Consider the following 20,101-nt stretch of genomic DNA (forward strand, 5'->3'; position numbering starts at 1 on the left):
CTCTCTGCACCTTCGTCTCAGTACTCCTTGAGGGGCCCCCGGCCTCCTGCTCAGATTGTGAGAGCAGACCAGTGCTTTTGTGCATTGTTCCCACAGGGTAGACTTGAATAGAGGCCATACCCACCTCTGCCATCTCCCCTGCTACCTCTCCCAAGCACTTGGCCAGCCACTGGCACCTCATCCTTAGATTTCTTTCCCCGCTAAGGCCGGAGACCTAGTGCACTGGATAGCTGCAGGGCACACTGTGAGTATGGAGGTTCTTTTCTCCAGCCTTGAGAGAAGGGGCCGGTCGTATTCAGTGCTCTCCACTGGGAGACTCCAAACACACCTGGCTCTATTCAAAGAGCCCTATTCTCATCCCAAATCCTCTTCCTTTGACTCTGCCCTGGGTGTGGAGTGGAGGGTACAGACTTACAGGTTTTTGACTACCTCCACTGGAAATGCTGCTTGTGGTATGGGTACATGGGATCTGTCTGCCTTTTAGCAATCATTGATTGGACCTCTTGTTACATATAAATACCCCACACTCATTATTCAACAGAGTAACAGCCCCACAGAGCCCTTAATTTTTCCAGACATTGTACTAAACCCTTTTCACAAACATCACATTTAAAGTAACTAGCAGGCATGTTTGCAACTGCTTTATTTCACAACTAAGAATTTACACAAATAACTTGCATTTAAGCATCTATGGCAGACATTACTCAGATACTGAGTTTCCTGGTAAGACACTCAAGAATAATATTCTGGAAGCTGAGCAACTGAAAAGACCTGAAAAGAGCTTCAGAGGTTACCTAGCTAACACTACTCATTTCCTTTAAGAAACAGCTGAAGATCTGAGCAGCTGTGTGACTTGACCAAGGTCATCACAATGACAGATCAGAAGGCAGTTATTACTTACTGCAGCTGCCTTATTCATTAAAAAATCAGATCAACTGACTTATACTGCTAATTTTAGTATTTGTCAAACCCATGGTAGAAATGAATTTTTAATACAAAATAACTTTCAGCCTAAAAAATTGAACAAACCAGGCTTTGCATACTACATAAAGCTGTATGAGTCCCAACCTACTGTGCAGGAGAATAATGGATTCTTAATTGAATCTGTGCCTCAGAGTGGAAGAATGATTTTTAAATGGGAAACCCCACAGAGGCAGTGCTGAGAAATGAGCTTAGCCAGATGAATTATTCTAGAAAAAAGTTAAACGAGCAAAACCAGGTTGGAAAATGGCTTTTTCTTAAAGCTCTCAAATCAAATGCAAATTGTTTGCACCCAGTAAACTACTGTGCTCACCACTAGTTTCCTAGTCAAGGCACCGTCTCTTGATCTGGATCCTTAAAGACCACAGTCTCCAAGGGGTCCAGCAGAGAGGGGACTGTATTCATTCATCTAGCAATTACTGGGAACCCAGAATATGTCATCCAGACTTCTCAGAAACTTCATATGCAATACAATAATCACAAGTTTTGGGGCCTGGCAGGGAACCTAGAAATAATTCAGTCCAGCACATTTCACAGGTAAGGAAACTGAGGCCCAGGGAGGAAAGTACCCAGCCCAGGAAGGTCACACAGTTAATGGCTTTAATCACGAAAGTTAAGCGTTCTGACAGATTCATGAACTCTTGGGTAGCTTCATCTTCAGCTCTGAGGACCTCAGAGTCATTCTGTGGCCTGAAGTGCTAATTAAATCAGAAGAATTATGGACTTACTATTTATAGGTAGGAGTGAAGAAATTAACTAGGCCATGAAACTGGGGGACACAGAAGGAGATCGTGTCTCCTGAGATCTACATATTACATTCAACCTTCACATTTTAAGACAGAACATGGGTAATGCACTTTCCAAAGCTGGGACTTTTGAGTGGCAGTTGGTCTTGACAGACCACTGCTACGAAAGATTTTCTGCACTGTGAGGTAAGTGCTCACCCCACTTCTGGCAAATGTTGCTATCACCCAGTGGGAAGGTTAAAGCGATCCTTTCAAGCCTATCAGTCACTTCAAAAGGACTTATTTCAAACCATTTTTCAATTATTTTGAAAGTTTTAACCAATATGTTTTCACTGAATATAAAAGGGAAAGGGAGGAAGGAAACCCATGAGAATGCGGTTAAAAGATACACCATTTGGGTTTGCAATTATCTTGCATTTTTCTTCTTTTTTACTGTTCAGAGTAGCTTTCACTTTACTGCCAAAATCAAATAGCTCTCAGGAGGCCCAGGGGTGTGAACAAAAGCACTGAAATCAAAGAACTTCCACATTTTAATCTGCCAGAGTCTGGCTGTGTGGCATGGGGAAGAGTCACCGAATCTCTCCCCATCAGTTGCCACTTCTGTACAATGAGGATAAAGTGATGGAGGCACACCTCTCTTGGGGACTGTGTGGATTGGCTAATTAAAGCTAATTAAGCCCCTGGAAAGAACCAGAAAATACTATGTAAGTGCAGAGTATTTATGTGCCACTAACAGTCAGAGAAACTCCTAAGGGACCAGACCCTGTGCAGAGAGCACATTCTGCACTGGTGATTACTAATCATCCACTGCCTACAAAGAAAGCACCATATTTTCTGGAACAGGGCAGGGAAAAGAAACATCACACAATGTTGTTCAACAACACCATCTTTATTCAAAAATAGATATCTATGAGACATTTCAGAATATACTGCTGCCACCAATGGCAGCCTATACTTCTAAATAAAGTCCTAAATTAATATACAAATTTAAGCTTTAAAAATATTCTTTAAGAAAAACAAAACAAAAACAAAGGAAGATTGAAGACTTTCTGAGGAATATGACCTAAAGGAGAGGTCCTTTAAGGCCTACAGATGCCCTAAGGTGAAACAACACAAAACCAAAAGCCACCCATCCCACTCTGCCAGATCGGCTCTCACAGACAAGGAGAAAGGATCATTTAAATTAAACAAGGGAAGTAAAGCACACTTTAAAGGGAGGTCAAGGGAAGGAGAAATAAGATTTAAACAACAAAAGCATTTCATTAAAACAAAACAAAACTAACTTCCTCACTGGAAGTCCACTAGTAACAGGTGTTAAGAACCCAACACATTCATTTACATAATTGCTACAGGTTCATTTCTTGCTCTTGCTGTAATGATTACGCACCAGTTGCTGGTCAAAGACATAAAACATAGTAGTGTGCTAAATCCATTCTGTTGTAATAGTTTCACCTAGCTGAACAGAGCAAATATCAGTCTTCTGGCTGGTTTATGGCTGGTAAAATTCTGCCTCCTTGGTGAAAGCACTGTCCCAGGCGGGTCTGTTCGGGAATAGGCCCATATATGGGAGATTAAAGCAGCACATCATATGGGGAAGGGGCTGTGTACAAACAGCAAAGACTAAAAGTTATCTTGCAATTTCAGTGAAGTCACTGATTGCCTCTGGGAGGAAAACTTTATAGGCTCATTAATTTAACAGTGACAGAACAGGCAGTGTCTATAAGCAAACAGCACACAGAAGCAAATCTGAAAAGCAGCTTCAACACTACTGGGTTCTACAGAGTTAAACCAAGTACCTGTTACAACTCTCCCTTGTTCTCACGTCACAGCAGGCAAGAGAGCTTCGGGAAGGGAAGCCTGTCATACTTCATAAAACACAGGTTATGCTTTAACATGTAAAAGAACATGTGACTTTTGGTGATCTTGAAAGTAGCAACTCAAAACAATGAATTTTCAAGCCCCTTCCACTGAATTCCTTTTCATAGCTTCTGAATTTCAGCCTTGGGGCTATCATTCCTATCACACTATTGGGGAAAATTGTTTTCTGCCCTTTCCAATGTCAAAAATTCACCTGCCAAATCAGAATGATTTACAGTTAGCAGTCTTACCCTTTATTATACGCAAGATAAAAATTCTCTCTAACTACATTATTTAGTTATCATGTCAGATGGCATGATAATGGAATTAAAACCCCAAACTAATACCTCCCACTTTCCTCATCCCCTGCCAGCTGTTTCAGTAACACCTGATACAAATACCCTTCCTCTTCCTCATGCGGGAATACAGTACATTCAGTGGTGTGAACTGACAGATGGACGCGTTTGGTGTCCTGTCTGCAGGAGATAGCCAAGCTCAGTCACCACACTGTGGACATATGTATGCCCACATGGTGGACTGATGACAGTGTGCCTGCTCTAACGCTCAGCCACAGCCATGCAGAACCAGACTCAGCACACCTGTGTGGAGCCTTCACCGTTTGGGGACACCATGCTGTCCTTAACAACCACCAGTTTTTAGAAACTTACTCTATGACAACTGGGGGGGCCCTTGAGAAATGCAGCCTGAGGAAGGCTATTACAGGAACCAAGCAAGTTACTTGCTTGTGACCACTATTATTCTTGTCTCTGACCTGTTACTCTATGTCCCATGTCAGCTATGAATCGCACTGCTCGATTCTTTAGTTGTTCATAATAAACACACTCAGCCTTGACTATACGTTGCTAGTAGAAGTAATGATAGGAAAGGGCCAACAATTTGGCAAACTTTTTATGGCAAAGCTGCCCAACAGCTATGCCACCAACCTTTTGGGGCAGGTGGCAGACTTGAAAGCCAATGTCTGCACAGCAAGGCCCTTAGTGGGAGCCTAACTCAGACAAGTCCAGCTCAGAAAGGAGGTGCTGTTTCCATGATACATGCTGTCACAGGGACAAGATTCTTCTGAAAGCTTCCAGAAGTACCCATTATTTTCATAACTTCTTGGGTATAACAGAGAGCTAAGAATGGAAAACCAACAGGGGCATGAACACATGAAGTGGGAGAAAGAGTCTGTATTTTTGCAAGTATGAATCTAAACTGGGTTCCATAGCCACTGCTCTGAACTGTGCTCGAGATGAAGGGCTGGAGAGAACTGCGTATCAGAGTCTGTGCAGCTCTTTCTGGTGGTGGGGGGCCAGGCAGAAGAGAGAGAAAACCAGGGGCCAGAGGGTTATCTGCAACCATGACTTGCCTTCTTCTTTCTGGCACAGATTGGAATCTGGAGCATAACAACTGTCCTAATCAGTTGAAAAGAGGTCACCGGCAGAAGGCAGAGGGGCCAAGCCCCCTGTGACATTGGGCAGCAATGAGAGGTCTGGTAAGCTCTGAATATGGGACTTCAGTTCCTTGCGGACCTGGGTTACCCGCGCAAGCTTCTGTTTATATTCCTAGGGAGACAAGGAAAAGAGAACACAGTTAGTCCCTGTGGGTGCTGATGGCCCAGTCCACCACTCTGCTCTCACCTTCCTGCTCTTCCTTCTCCCCACTGGACCGCCCCTCCCTACCGTGATACACACCCATGCTAGAGTTTCATTCTCAAGGGGACAAACTTCACCAAGGACAGCAGAACACAATCTTGGCAACAGTGGATTAAACAGTATTCAACTTGACACTTGAGATTTGGAAGTAAAAAGCAGTGACCTTTAGTATATGAGCTCTCTTTTAATTGGCTGTCAACTGTTTCAAAGTGTTTTATAAAATAAAATATAGAGGTTCAAGTTTCAGTTATTTTAAAGGATCCTCTCAGACATGGCTAGAAAAACCACTATTAGGCTACACTTACTAAGTTCAAGCTTAGAGATTAAGTCAGATTTATCATTTTCACAATCAAGCAGTATGATACAAGTTCAGAATAACCTACTGCCACCACCTGTAGCCAGGATCTCATTACACAGCTGAGTAGTTGCAGGAAGTCACTGATGAAGCCTTCTAAAAGTCTCCTCATCCCTATTTCCTCAAGCATGGGGCCAGGTTTACCTTCCACAACACTGGCTTCACCCAGCTACTCCTCTGAGAAGGTGAGGTGCACATTTCACTATCCCCAGGCCTGTTCAAGCTCAAGACCTGCTCAATCAGTTGCTGCCCAAAAATGTTTCTCCCAATTTCCTAACTTCCTTTGTACAAGCCACTGACTGTGCGGGCCATTTGCTCAGGATTCCTCTCCAACCTGGGAGAGACCCTTCTTCTCTCAGTCCTGGCAAAGCCCTGCCTCTATCCCTCTGCCTGGGGAAGATTCTTCTTCACCCAGGCTGCTCTGTTCTCTCTAGACATGGTAGATTTCCATGTTCTCCTAGAGTAGGACTCTCATGATGGCAGGAATGCAGTAATTATTATTATCTTTCCCTAGCTCCCAGCAAAAGTTACTCTTGATAAACCCGTATAGAAAATAACTGCGTCATGTAAGGTCCATAGCTTCTGGACTCTTTGGGGCTTATATTTCCCTGTACGCTTCTGCAAGGATAAGGAGGTCCCTGAGTGGGCCCTTGCCTGAAGCTTTTCCTGCAGGAATGGAACCAAAAGCACTGGCTGAAGTTCAGAGCCTAAGAGCATTTGTGCTGGCTCTACCTCCATCATGTTGTGTGCCCAGGGAAACATTCCCTCCTTTCCTAGCTGAAAGTGACTGAATGGACCACACCATAAGACTTTTATTCAGTGTCTAAATTTCTTGATGCTCAACACGTTAAGTAGACTAGAGGAGTAAGAAGGTTAGAGGAGTTATGCAAATTACTAATAACAACTCCTCTATCAAACTAGAAAACCACAGAAGGATAAAGCCAGAGCCTCCTGCTTCACCCAGCAAAGGCCCTGCAGTGTCCCGTAAAGAGTAGGCATCCAGCGTATCTGTCAGGGAATTAACAATATATAAAGCAAACATCAGGTACCTGCTCACATTTCTGAAACCTAGACTTTAGGCAATGGTAACCTTTCATTCTTGAAACTAGTAGCTAAGTTCAAACATGAGGTTCTACAATGCCTAGTTTCTTAGTCACTTTTTTCACTGCTGAGACAAAATACCTGATATCCAAAGTTAAAGGAAGAAAGGTTTATTTGGCTTACAGTTCATAGACATTTTAGTTCATGGGTGGCTAGCTCCAAGGCAATGTGGCACAGCAGAGGGGCATCACAGAAGAGAAACAGTTCATTGCACACAGAAGACACCAAAAGCAAGCAAGGGAACTTAGCAGCTTTTTTCTGCCCCTTTTATATTCTATCTAGACTACTGGGATTAGGGTGGTGCCAAATCAATGGACGCATTTAGTAATCACCACCCTTAACCTTAGCATTGTACCACGAATCAATCACATACTCTAGATTCAGCCACCTCTGAAAAAAAACCCCACCTCTGACTGCATGAGGCTTTAGGGGGACATCTAGACATGAGCCGTAACACCTAAGCCTCCTATTTCTTCCCACATAAACATTCAAGTGAAGTTAACGTAAAGCATGAAGGCCAGTGATCTCTTTCTGAACGCTGATTCATTTAAAAGACTTTTGTTGAACACTAGGTATGAAAAGGTAAAGCAGTTAACCCTTGCCCTGTACTGAATTCTTTGTCCAAAGCTGACAAATGAAAGCCACTTCAACTCTGAGCCATCCACTCATAGCAATTATACAGGCTTAATTGAAGGAGTTCATCAAGAACCATTTGAAAACTGCTCAGTCTCTTGTGAGTTGAGCTAGGATGAGAATCCAAGATACTTGACTCTTGAGGGATCATCAAACTAACTTACCAAGTTCATCCAGGTTAAAAGGGAAAGTGTGTCTAACTGGATCAGACACCTTAAATTCAAATAATTCACCCTGACAACTGAAGAAAAATCCCACTTTCTCCTATTTGGGATGGGGTATGATGTTTAAGCTGATACTGCATTCCACACATCATAAAAAAAAATTTCCTCCAAGTAAAAAGAAATATAGTCTACAAGAAAGCCCTTTCCAAGCCATCCTGAAATCAGGTGGAAGCTGCCCATACCTCTTCCCGCCACTGGGATACTTTTTTTCCACAGAAGTCTACTTTAAGAACAGGCATATGTGCCTAGGAAGAAGGCATCAGTACAGAAAGGTAAGAAGGAACCCATCCCTGAAAGCCATAAAAAACCACAATAGTAAAAATAAAAAAGTCCCACAAGCCAAAAAGTTTAAATACATCCGCAAAGGTGACCAGGTAAATACCCCAAACAGCTAAATCTAGGGAACAATTTCCTTTAAAACATACCTGCCTAGTGGGGACAATCTAATGACACAGCTTAACAACTTGAGAAGCGATCAGCAGGTTAAACTGTGGCTACAGTAGTATTTATAGGCCCCAAGCGGACTCAGCAGCGACTACTCTGTCTCCCACCTCTTCCCTTTTTAAAAAATACATTCAGGCTTTCAAGATAAAGTCAGCTATAAATGCTGCCGTGAGCCAACAACAACAAAAAATAAAGACTAAATCCAAATAAAATTACTGCCCAGTACAACTTCAGCCTTTGTTTCTGTTAATTCTGATTTTTATCTTTTCCCTTCCCTTCCCTTCCCTTCCCTTCTTCCTTGTGTTGCTGGAACCCAGGACTTTGCATATGCCAGGGAAGTGCTCAACCACTAAACTACACACCCAGCTCTTCATTTTCTCCCTTCTTACACTACCCCTTTGGGTTAGGGTGTGCTCTTACCAGATGCCTTTCAAAGGTTTTCTTTTTGGTTCTGGACAGGTAAAGTAGATATAGTTCAGGAAAATTCAAGAGTCTTGTCTTAATATACCGACCTGCCTCCTGGTGAAGTGTGAAGAAAGTGTGTTACAAGGCTCCATTCAGTGCCCTCAGCAATTCCTAGTCTCAGAAGAAATTCAGGTCTCTTTCTGTACTACCGCTAAAACCAGATTCATGTTATGAGGCCACCTGGAGTCTTCTGGTTCACACCAAGTGCCACTCAGAGAAATGATGGCAAGGTGGTCATACAATCCTAATTTAGAGTATTTTACACTTGTACGTGACAGATGACTAGGCCTTTAATCTAGCACGCTTCCCTGCATGGTCAGGAATCTGCCAGCTCAGGACCACACTACAGACCAACAGGATGACCTGGCTACAGCACTGCTGCCTGTCTACTTCTCTCCCACCAGCCACCTCCTCTCTGCCATGGATTTCAGGTAGTCATGTCTTCAGATACCTACCTTTCTGCAAGAGAAGACACACCGAACTCAAGAGCCCTACTACCTCTTTCCCTTTTCATGTCTAATTCATACTGAGAGGCTAAGGCTGAGTGCACCTCAGCTACAGCATCTACTGGATCCAACCTTGCTCATGGCAGAGGTGCATAGGGAGTGGTGACACAGGAGTCACATCAGACCTGCTGCTGCTACCATTTCAGGATCCGCAAGGCAGGGGCACTGGTAATAAGCTGCCTGGGCTTGTGTAACTGCCAAGAAATGTTTAAAAATGTTTAAAATGTAAAAGCTAAGGTCCATTCTGTAGTTTTGAGATAATGATTTATGCTCTGGCAAAGCTCTGGAATCTTGCCTCACAGACTTTGCAAATTTGCAGAAGAAAATGTATCTCTAACATCCTTTGCTTTCTGTGGATCCAGCTCACACTGTGAATTCAGACCATCATGGAGCACCAAGGCAATTTGCTGAAGGGAGTAGAGCTTACAAATTCTTTGCCTTTTATGGTCAGAGCTGTAAGCCAGGCCCGACATGCTGCAGATGAGCTCTGGGATAAGAGGGTTAGAAATGACAGGGGCTAGCGATGTGATGACCTTTCTACAGGAATTTCATTTTCAGAACAAAATTGTAAGTGTTTCCTCTAACAACTCATGTAAGAAATGCTGATGAAAATGTAAACTTATTTACACTTGGTTGTCAAACATATTCTCCTCCCTGGTAAGAAATATTTACATAAGAAAAAAACATGTTAGTATTAACTCCACAGGCAGGGACTTGACTTGCTGAGACCCGCTCTCCAGTATCAAGATTCATGTTTTCTTTATAGCACCCTATTGTGCTATTGGACATATGGTACGTAAAAAAACAAAACAAAACAAAACAAAACCCACACACTGCTTGACTACCCCCAATCAATAGTCACAAAGGGTAGTTATACACAAAAATAGTTAATTAAGGGCCCTGTTTCAAAGGTGACCTGCCATGGTATGGTCAATTTTTTAACTCACAGAACTGTTTTACTGCATGCAGAGAGAACCAAGCCAAAGAAGCTGACCCTTGAACAAATATGATTTAATTCACCCACCCAGCCCTTTTTATCCTACCAGGAAGTTTACCCCTCATCATTTAGGCCTATGGAACCTACACTTAGAAATCTCAGCCTTTACTGAAACCCCAAGCCAGTTGCGGTGGTGTGCACGCCTGTAATCCCAGCACTCAAGAGGCTGAGGCAGGAGGATCACTGCGAGTTCGAGGCCTGCCTGGGCTACAAAGTAAGCTCAAAGCCAGCCTGCACTACAAAGTGAGACCCTGTCTCAAAAAGAAAAGAAAAAAATTTCATTCACTCACTCACTCACTCATCATTCACTCACTCATGTGTTTTTGGAAAATATGACATAAATCTTTGAACTCAAAGAATGCCACTTTTAACTTCCCTTCTGAGATCCATGCAGGAACAAAAACCCATCACTGACCTGAACCTCTCTCCCAAGCCAGCTCCATGCTCCCGTAAGACTTACTGGTAGCTGTGCCACGTCGAAATGATGCAGTGTCACACAATGGCTATAGATACTGAGTAAGATGTTGGGGAAGATACAAGGAAAAGAAGAGATTGTGGCTCCAATCCTAATGCCTAGGACTGCTCAACTCCACTACCAAAACCAGTAATATGGGTACGCACAATGTATTTCCCAAAAGAAAAAAATGACAAAATGGCTATGATTAGAGGAATATTTCTGGAGCAGTAAAACCATCCATGGGAGGAGTGAAAGGGGAATAGGCTTCTTCAACTTGGACTACACCACAGTATTTTCAGGGTACCTCTTATTCCCCAGGGGACCCTCCACACAAAAGTGCTAAGAGAGCTTCTTACTGCCACAACAAAACCCCCAATCTGACAGAGTTTTGCAGAAGCAAGGGAAAATTAAAAGCTACCTTCTTACACATAAACTAATACAAATAAAACAAAAATAAAATTAATTTTAGGACTGGGCAATTTTTCAAACCTTAATACAACTATAAAGCTAAATATTTATAATTTAATAATGTGCTTTAAAAAGTACTTATTAAAAATACATCTGGGTCCTTCAAAAATGCTTACACTTATGCCACGGTACTTCTCATAAAGCTCAAGTGCTAAAGATGAACTAGTAATAGTTAAGGAGAATTTTCTCCTAAAGTTGACCATCAAAAAAAGTATGCTATATTAAAGTAATAAAGACTTCACAAACGGAAAGCCAATGATGGTTTTGTGGAAAGTTGGGTTACAGACGTTGTAGAGACAAACATTGAGGGTATACCAGACTATTCACACTGTTTCTCCTTTTGAACTAAATACTGGTAGTCAAGTGTTCCTGGAGAGCAGCTGAGAAACACAAAGTAGAAATGAAAAAAACAATTTTCACATAAAATCACCTTCAGAAATGCTTATTATGATTTTAAGTGCTAGCAGGTCTGTCCAGGCAAGGCAGTGTGTAGGTCACTGGTCTGATTTTAGATACAGATCTCTCCCATAAGCAAGAAGATTTCATCCATTCCTTCCTACCAGCAAATTAAAAGCAAGGAAAGTATGTTTCCAACCTCCTCCAAAGAGGAAGAAGGTACATCACGTTCCCCTGACTGCAGGGAGGTGGCTCTGGCAGGCTGCAAAAAACTCTGAGTCACAAAAACCAAGTTCAAATCCTATTCTCTGCCTGTGGTATATCATGTGACTTCACAGGGCTCCCTAGTACATAAGATGGAAATGGAAACAATGACTGTGCCATGCAGTGTTGTAAGGTTTGGATGAGCTCAGGTACTACTAAACTGTGCAGTGTGAATCAACAGACGTGAGGAAGAAAAGAACAATCAGTCCTCCCGTTTTACTGCTATATAAGCAATACTTAATCTTCCTGATTCATATATGAAGATCTGCAGAGCTAAAGAGAAAAATGGAGTACAAATCCTTCTTTCCACAAACTACCTGAATATTCCTTAAAATTTAGCACATTTACTAATATGCTAATATGGAATATGGAAAGTCCTTTGATTAGTGGCTAATATGGAATATGGAAAGTCCTTTGATTAGTAGCTCCCTTCTTTTTAATGGTCCACCTCAAGATTAGGAAAAAAGTCACAGCATTCTTTAAGCTAGGTGGTATCACAGTCTAAATCCATCAATCTACAGGCCCAGAAACAGGAAGGAATGTGTCTATGGAGTGAGCCTAGATCTCATGGGACCTCTAGACTCAAAGTGGAAGAAGTCCTCATTAAAGATATACTCTGACCTTGCCTAGAGATGAACCAAGCTCCCACTGTACCTGTTGCCCCAACACCAAAATGCTGGGGTAAGCATCATCATCTGCCCTTCTGGGGATGGGGGTGCAAGAGCAGGAATAGAGATGGATTTATAATATACACCCCGGGGAGTAACATCTAGCAAACAGAATGACAGACTATGTGATGCTCTGAGGAAACGAGGAAGCTAGGACAGTATATATGGGAAGAGAGGGGGAGGAACTAGGTTTTACAGGGGCAGGCGTCTGAGAGACTCTTGCCTGAGGAAATACTGTATGACCTGAGATATAAGCAATGGACAGGGAACAACTAGGTTAAAAAGGTAGCTGGCAGAAGTAAAGAGGACAGTATTCCAGTAGGTAGGGGGAATACCATATATAAAGCTTGAGACAAAAAAGGGTCAGCATGGACAAAATGCCACAGAACACAGCAAAAACATGTTGATGAGGTGGACAGAGACCAAGCCATAGGAGGACAGACAGGAATTTGAGCCCCTACTTTAGGAGCAACAATTAGCCATTTCCATGTTTCATCAGGAGACGACATGCTGAGTGCTGCACTTTGAAGGCATCACAAGGCTGCCTGGTGAAGAATGGACGAGGATTACACGGCATACAAGCAAACAGATGGGGTCAGTACTGAGGCTATGGCAAGGGTTCGGGGGAGAGATGATGACAGTCTGAACTAAGGAGACCAAGAGAAGGGCAATAGATACAAGAAAAATCTGTTCTAAGAAAAATCTAAGGAGACAAAAGTCACAACGGGTGACTACTCTGTTGGAAAACAGAAGGGAAGTCAATCTGGCAGAATTTCAGCAGAGAAACAGCAGGTGACTGGGATAAAATGAGGCTGAGCAATACATCTGGAAAGTGGAAAAAGTCAGGGAAAAATAGGTGAGGTCTATCACTTAGTTTTGATGAGTGTCAATGCCATTCCTTAAGCTAGGGTAAAAGAACAGTAAGGAAGAAAACGATCTTTTCCAACTTATTCTTTGAAGTGTGTGGGTTATGTAAACCATTAGCATACAATTGATAACTGAAGCCAGGTCAAGTATAAGTCACCCAAGGAAAGAGGTCCAAGACCTGGGATACAGCTCAGTGGTACAGCACTTGGCCAGTAGGCATTAGGCCAAGGGTCTGATCTCCAATCCCACAAAAAGTAAAAATATTAAAAACATGGAGTAGTAAATGCTATGGAAAGCTCCAAAAAGAGAAGGGCAGATGAAAGTACTGAGAAGTAGCTTTTGGCTTTAGTGACTCCACTCTGCAGGGGGAATCTATAGATAGTACTTTAGTAAAATGTAAATTTCGCATTCCAACCTGCACTGCAGTAAGGGAAACGGACAGAGGTTGAGAAAATGTGCTCATAAAAATGCAATTAATTTTTTTTTTAATAATGGAGAGGCAGGGCAAGCTTTGTGCTGAGCAGGACAACCTCAGCCAGTTTTCTGCAGGTTTTTTTCACAGACAGGAAAATATCTGGCCTTGAATGCTTAGGCACCAAAGGAAAAGCAGAAACTAACAGGTTCAGGTTAGTCAGGGTGTTGGAACCTATTATCTTATACGAGGGTAAAATCGTCATTTTATAAATGAAACATCACATCAAAGATGTAAGGAAGGCTACAAGGATCAGTGGACTCTGGAAATCAGAAACAGGCAATTCAGCTCATTATTACTAAATCACAACTTAGGTAAATGGGTTCTTTATAAAAATAATTCCTAGTATGCCTATGTTTACAAGAACAAAAACAGGCTGGGTATGGTGGCACAAGACTGTAATCCCAGCATCTGGGAAGCTGAGGCAGAAGGATGGCCAGGAGTTCAGAGGCCAGTTTGAACTACATAGGGAGACCTTGTTTCAAAAAAACAAAAACAAACACGTAAGAACAGAAACAACAAATAAAAGAAAAGGAGTCCAACAAGCATCTGATACATACAGAAAAAGTAGGGGTATCTATTAGTAACCACTCCCCAAACCCCCAGGAATGCTCAGAAGGCTGCTGGTAAATTTTGTTGAGTTCACATTTGCAAAATTACTATACTTGAAATTCTCAAAGTAGCTAATGAATGAATGAAACAAAGAGATGTTTAATTACAAAGGACTTAAAAATAAGGGAAAGAACAAAAACTGGCTGGTAACATCCTTTTCACTCAAAGTTTGCCATACTTTTTGGAGCTCAGAGATCTCATTTCCAAAAGTTTCCCTTTTAACACCTAATAATAATCAGGATATTTCTGTCCTAATCCCATAAAAACTGTTTCTGATCTTATTCACAGTTCTATATACTTATACAGAGAAAGACAAAGTCAAAGACACAATTTTTTTTTTTTTTTTTTTTTTTTGGTTTTTCTCCGGTACCGGGAACCGAACTCACGACCTTGCGCTTGCCAGGCAGGCGCTTTGCCGCTGAGCTAAATCCCCAGCCCCTTTACTTTTTCTTTTTTTTTTTTTTTTTTTTAAAGACACAATTTTGATGATGGCAAAGTACACAATTTCACTTTCTCCAAAACCTCATCTTAAAGTGGGAGGAGAAAGTCTACCTAACAACAGCAGGAAGATTCATAAAGACTAAAATAGACACTTGCTCAAAATAACATGTACCACTGTATCTAAAAGGCAGCTACTCCAGGTCAAATTTCTATAACCTGAAACCTGCTTTCAAAATTATGTTCACTCAAGTCAATGTTGTAAGTATCTGCTATTTTCCCACAGCTGTCTCAAATGTAAACAAGAATATTTAAAAGCCAGACGAGAGCCCCATTTGTCTAACGGAACTATCCAATGTTTAGTCCTTCATGAAACATAGACTCATCTTTTAGCTTGGGGTGAGTTACATTTGAAAACTCAGTGAAGTTCTAGACTGCCTAAAGATGCTGTGAAAAAGAATGATAATGCATACTGGTGGCAAAGACCCGGAATGCATAAGACCCTCAGTGCACATAAAGACCAGCAGACATCTAAAGTACACACAGACCACTGCGAACTGTACAGAAGGTAAATCACTCAAATGCTGAGTTAGCCCACAGGAGACGGGTGGAGAGAGAGGCTCAAAAGGGAACACTGACTATCCACACACGCTGGTATTCAAGCAGCCATTTAAAATGCTTAGAAAATTTTGTTAACAAAGGAAAAAAATGTTAATGAAAAAAAAAGCATGACAGAACACTCTACACATTTTAATCCATTTTAATTTTAGTAGTAGTAAAAAAAAATAAAGGAAATATACCAAAATTAAAAATAGTTCTAGAAGAGTGAAAAAAAATAATGCTTAAGACTGTGAACTAATGAGTTTGTTTTTCCTCATATTTATTTGCTGTTTCCTCTGATGTGTTACGTTTACAATCAGAAAAAAAGAAACCAAGAAAAAACTGAGAATTAGGTGAGTATAAGAATGTTCTGGCAGGCAGGGAGTGACAAGGGGCCCAGATGCTGGAATGCACATCTATGCACTTGATGTGTTGTACACATCAGTTGAAAATCGGCACAAAAAAGCAGATTTAATGCTGTCAATGATATGGAGGTATACAGTTCACTGACAGAGCTTCCTTGCTCAGCACAACAAAGGAAAAAAGGTTGTGCTACAAATACGAAAATGCTGTGGCTAAAAATATGAAATTCATGCTGGAAAAGCTTTGAAACTATCACTTTTCCAATGTGAAGTACATTACAATTTGGCTTTTTTTTTCCTGGAGTGAAAAGAAATATCATAGATTTGATATTATAATAAAGAACTTACACAAACATACCCAACAGATGAAACTCCAGATGAAAATCTGGCCTCAGCTGTGACTGAAGTAAATGAGAAGAATCCAAGGGCCTAATATACACCTTCTAAACAACTTCACATCACCCACAGAACCTGCACATCAACTCCACTAAAGTCCTCATGTATTAGAGGGAAACGTGAAGAAAAAGAAAAGACTTCCATGTCGAAGCAGGGAGGAAAAGGAAAATGAGCAGGCCACAGCCTGCTATGTGAGAAGGGGTATGAGTAAGTCCCCCACGGTCTTCCGACAGGTGTCAACAGACTGACCTGTGTCAATAACCACTCTCATGGCCCCTGGAGGTGACAGCACTGCTGCCCTAGGGAGGGGGAGGCTGTATGCAAAGGAAGGGCAAGGAATGTAGAGGACTGTTGGCCAGGTGTGCCCGCCCTTAGGCAGGGCCTCTTCCTTCCCAAGGAGCACAGTGGATGACCACTGGAGTCAGGAGACTGGTACTGGTCCTTGCTAAGTTCCGCTGTAACCCTGAGTTACTTATATAAACCCTGAGCTTGGTTCTCTTATCTAAAATGAGGATTAGATCACCTGCTTCTATCTGCATTTACCACAAGTGACAATGAGTCACTGGCTTTGAACTTGACCAGGAAGGGCATAGAATTCACTCCAAAGTTGATTTTGGGGAGAAAAAAAAAGGGGGGGGCTCTCTATCTCCACCTACTTGCCTGTCCCATTACTGAAACTAAACGTCTAACCATCTGCACTCTAGTGAGGTGGGGAAATGCTGCCAAAAATGACAGGAGGCCATTAGTTTGGTTTAATAGCCCCTCAGCTGTAGCCAAAGAATTTTTTTTCCAGTTGTTATAATCATAATGCAAACAGAAATATGAAGAGTCACAAGGCAATGTTGGATTCTAGATCATTCCCCCTTTCCTAGCTGTGTTGTTTGAAGTCAAAGACCTTATACCTGAATATTCACTGCAGCCCCAGGGGGAGGTGGCAAGCCGTGGAGAAACAGAAGCAGGCCTAGTTCACTGAGCCATTTCTCCCTCCTACAAGAGCAAGAGCTCATTCACGGGCACAGACAAGACAGTGAAGAAGAGCTAGTTCTCTCACTTAGGTCACTCCAGAATGCCTCTTCATTCTCCCTATATGTCATTTCTCCACAAGGTTCTCACAAACTGTTTAAATGATTCAACTTTGGCCATTCTTCTGTGTACCATTATTTTCCTGCTGTTTACCTCATGAAATAAAATTTTAAAACAATACAAATCTAACAAAGTTATCTGATGACTGTCCTAGACTTTATTCCTGGTATGTGGCTAACTGCAGCCTCTGGGTCTACGTTTCTTCAACCAATTCAGAAAACAGACTACCTGACCTCTAAGGTTCCATTCAGCTCAACAATCCTGTTAATGACTATACCTAGACACCCAGGCTTGTATGTGTCACTTTATTCAGCAAAGCTGGCTTTCAGACTGAGCTGCATTCATAAACATATATATACCTTCTAGGTGAGGACTGACACCAACTACTGAGAGGTGACACTACTGCTCTCAACTTGTGGTCCCTGGTATTTATGGCACCTAGATACAGTCTTTATAATATCAAATGCATCAGTTAGTGGCCCTCTAGGATGCTTTAAAATTCTGCAGAAGAAACTAAAGCAGACTTAAATAAATGGAAAGGCATCTTGTGTTCATGGACTGAAAGACATAACTGTTAAAATGGCAACAGTCCCCAAATGATTCAGATTAAATGCAATCCCTATTAAAATTCTAATGGTCTCTTCTGCAAAAATGGAAAACTGACACTCAAGTTCATATGGAATTGCCAGATGTCATAAATAGCCAAAACACTGAAAAAGAACAGTTTGAAGACTCATGCTTCCCAATACTGTATTTAGCACAAAAGCTACAATAATTGAGAGTATGAAAGTGTAGTATCATCATAAGCTAGACACAGAGTCCACCAAAAAAATGTATACACATTTCAGGAAAAGAAAAATAGTATGATGTTCTATGAACAACAGATGGTATTACCCTCGGATGGGGCGGGGGGCCCTAGAGGCTACCATATACCACAGAAAACCCACTGTACTGCCAGTCCTTAGAGGAAAAACTGAAAATGCATGTGCAGTGATCTCAATGATCAAGGCTACCCAAGCAGCAGTTCATCACACTAATAAATGCTGAAGCTAATGGCCACCACTTGGAGGACCGATGTAATTATAGAGGCCAAAGGTAACTTGTATTAATCTCATGATGTCTCAATGAATTTAGTAATAAAATATTTATACAAGGTTTTCTTTTCCTGAAGTGTGTATCTATATTTTTGGCAGTCTATATAAATCAATAGTATAGAATTGAATCCAAAAACAACCCACATATCTATAGCCAAGTAATTTTTTTAAAGTTTCTTGGTACAATTTAGATACACAATGACCACATTCATTGTAGAAAACTTGTACCTGTAAAAGATATATCTTAGATCCTCTTTTCCTCCCGTCCCCCTCCCTTCTTTTCAACCGCTTTCCTTCCTTATTTACAAAACTTTGTTTCCATTTTATCTTTTTTTTTCTCTTCCTTTCCTCCCCACCCCATTCCCCTTTACTTCCTATTTTACATTATCTATTATATATTTTGGTTCTTATTTACATTTTCAGTTTCTCACACCAAAGAGACAATGTAATATGTACACATGTGTGTCCAATTTATTTCACATAAGAGTACGGTTTCTAGGTCCATCCATTTAGCTATGTCTCAAGTTTATTCTTTTTTACAGCTGAGTAGTACTCCACTGGATAAAAAAATCTTTTTATCCATTCACCCATTGACGGGCATTAGGGTTATTTCCAAGATTTAGTTATTACAAACTGTGCTGCCATAAACATGAGTGTGCATACATTGTGGTGGTATGACACTTTTAATTCTTTTGGGAAGATACCAAGAAGGAGAATACTTGGGTCAAATGGGACCTCTAGTCCTAGTTTTTTCAACAATCTGCACACTGATTTCCACAGTGGCTGCACCAGTCTACACTTCTACTCACAGTGGAGAAGGTTTCCTTTCTCTCCAAACCCTTACTACATTTGTTCTTAGCTAATTTCTTGATGACAGTCATTTTTTCTGGAGATGGCATCTCAGCATTCTTTTAATTTGCATGTCTCAAATGATCAGTGATGTTGAACATTTTTCATGTATTTATTTGCCATCTGTACTTCCTCTGAGAAGTGTCTATTCATTTCAGATGCCCATTTTTGAATTGAGTCCTTAAATTTGGGAGGTCTGATTTGAATTTTGACAAGGGTATGAAGCATTTAGTTGGAGGAAAAATGCTACTAGGGCAGATGGATATCCACATTCAAGAAAATGAAAATAGTCCCTTACCTCACACCATATGCAAAATTAACTCAAAATGGATCAACAACCTAAATATAAGAGCTCAAACAATAAAGTTGCTAAAAGAAAATACTGTGATAAATCTTCATGACTTAAAATTTGACAATGGATTCTTAGCTGGGACACCAAAAGCATAAATAACAAAAGAAAAAAGTTGGAACTAATCCAAAAACAAAAAAGGGACAATAAAACTTGACTTCAAAGGATATTATCAAGAAAGTAAAGTTGGACATGGTGGCACACGCCTGTACTTCCTAAACTCTAGGAAGTTGAGGCAGGGGGGTTGTTATATTGGAGACCTGCCTGAACAACTCAGCAAGACCCTGTCTCAAAATAAAAAATTTAAAAAGGAATGCTGTAATTTGTAAAAATAAGAACTCTTTATAAGGTGGCTCATTGTAGGAAATCCTGTGCCTTCCCCTTTGAGCACAAATGTTGCCTGAACAACAGTTTGCTGTAAGAAACATACCAGATTAGCCACCATTAGCATCTATATCTACTTTGCGTTTAAAAATCAACTGGTAATTCTGAAACACTGCAGAATGGATAAAAATTATTTTGTGATCATAACTCTTTGTTGAACTAGAGTATTTTTGCAGCATTCCTTGTCATCAGAAACACGGTTAAAGCTTAAAATTAGAAGCAACAGAAAACTAGCTTGTAAAATTTATCCAAGTAGAGTGCAGGCGAGGATGTCTTGAGGAAATAAACATTAAAATTTAAAGCAATGTTTTACATGGGGGAAAAAAAAAAGAAAAAAAAAGAAATGCTGGGGTTGTAGTTCAGTGCAAAAGCCCTAGG

At 41.1% G+C, this 20,101-nt stretch overlaps 1 protein-coding gene across 2 annotated transcripts in view; it reads right to left on the reverse strand.

Annotated features, from left to right (window-relative positions):
• Positions 1–2,597: 2,597 nt before the first annotated feature.
• Positions 2,598–20,101, reverse strand: part of Rprd1b (regulation of nuclear pre-mRNA domain containing 1B) — a 54,226-nt gene continuing 36,722 nt past the window's right edge. The window contains exons 7-8 of one of the 2 annotated variants that reach the window (XM_005392549.2): positions 8,417–8,515; positions 2,598–5,149 (exon numbers count right to left, since the gene is read on the reverse strand). In XM_005392549.2, coding sequence (XP_005392606.1) covers positions 5,000–5,149; positions 8,417–8,515 — 249 coding nt within the window. In that variant the 3' untranslated portion in view covers positions 2,598–4,999. The remainder of the gene's footprint in view (positions 5,150–8,416; positions 8,516–20,101) is intronic. The other variant, XM_005392550.2, reaches the window with a different exon arrangement.

This window comes from Chinchilla lanigera, unplaced genomic scaffold (assembly GCF_000276665.1).
Source record: "Chinchilla lanigera isolate Chin_1 unplaced genomic scaffold, ChiLan1.0 scaffold00044, whole genome shotgun sequence".
NCBI lineage: Eukaryota > Metazoa > Chordata > Mammalia > Rodentia > Chinchillidae > Chinchilla > Chinchilla lanigera.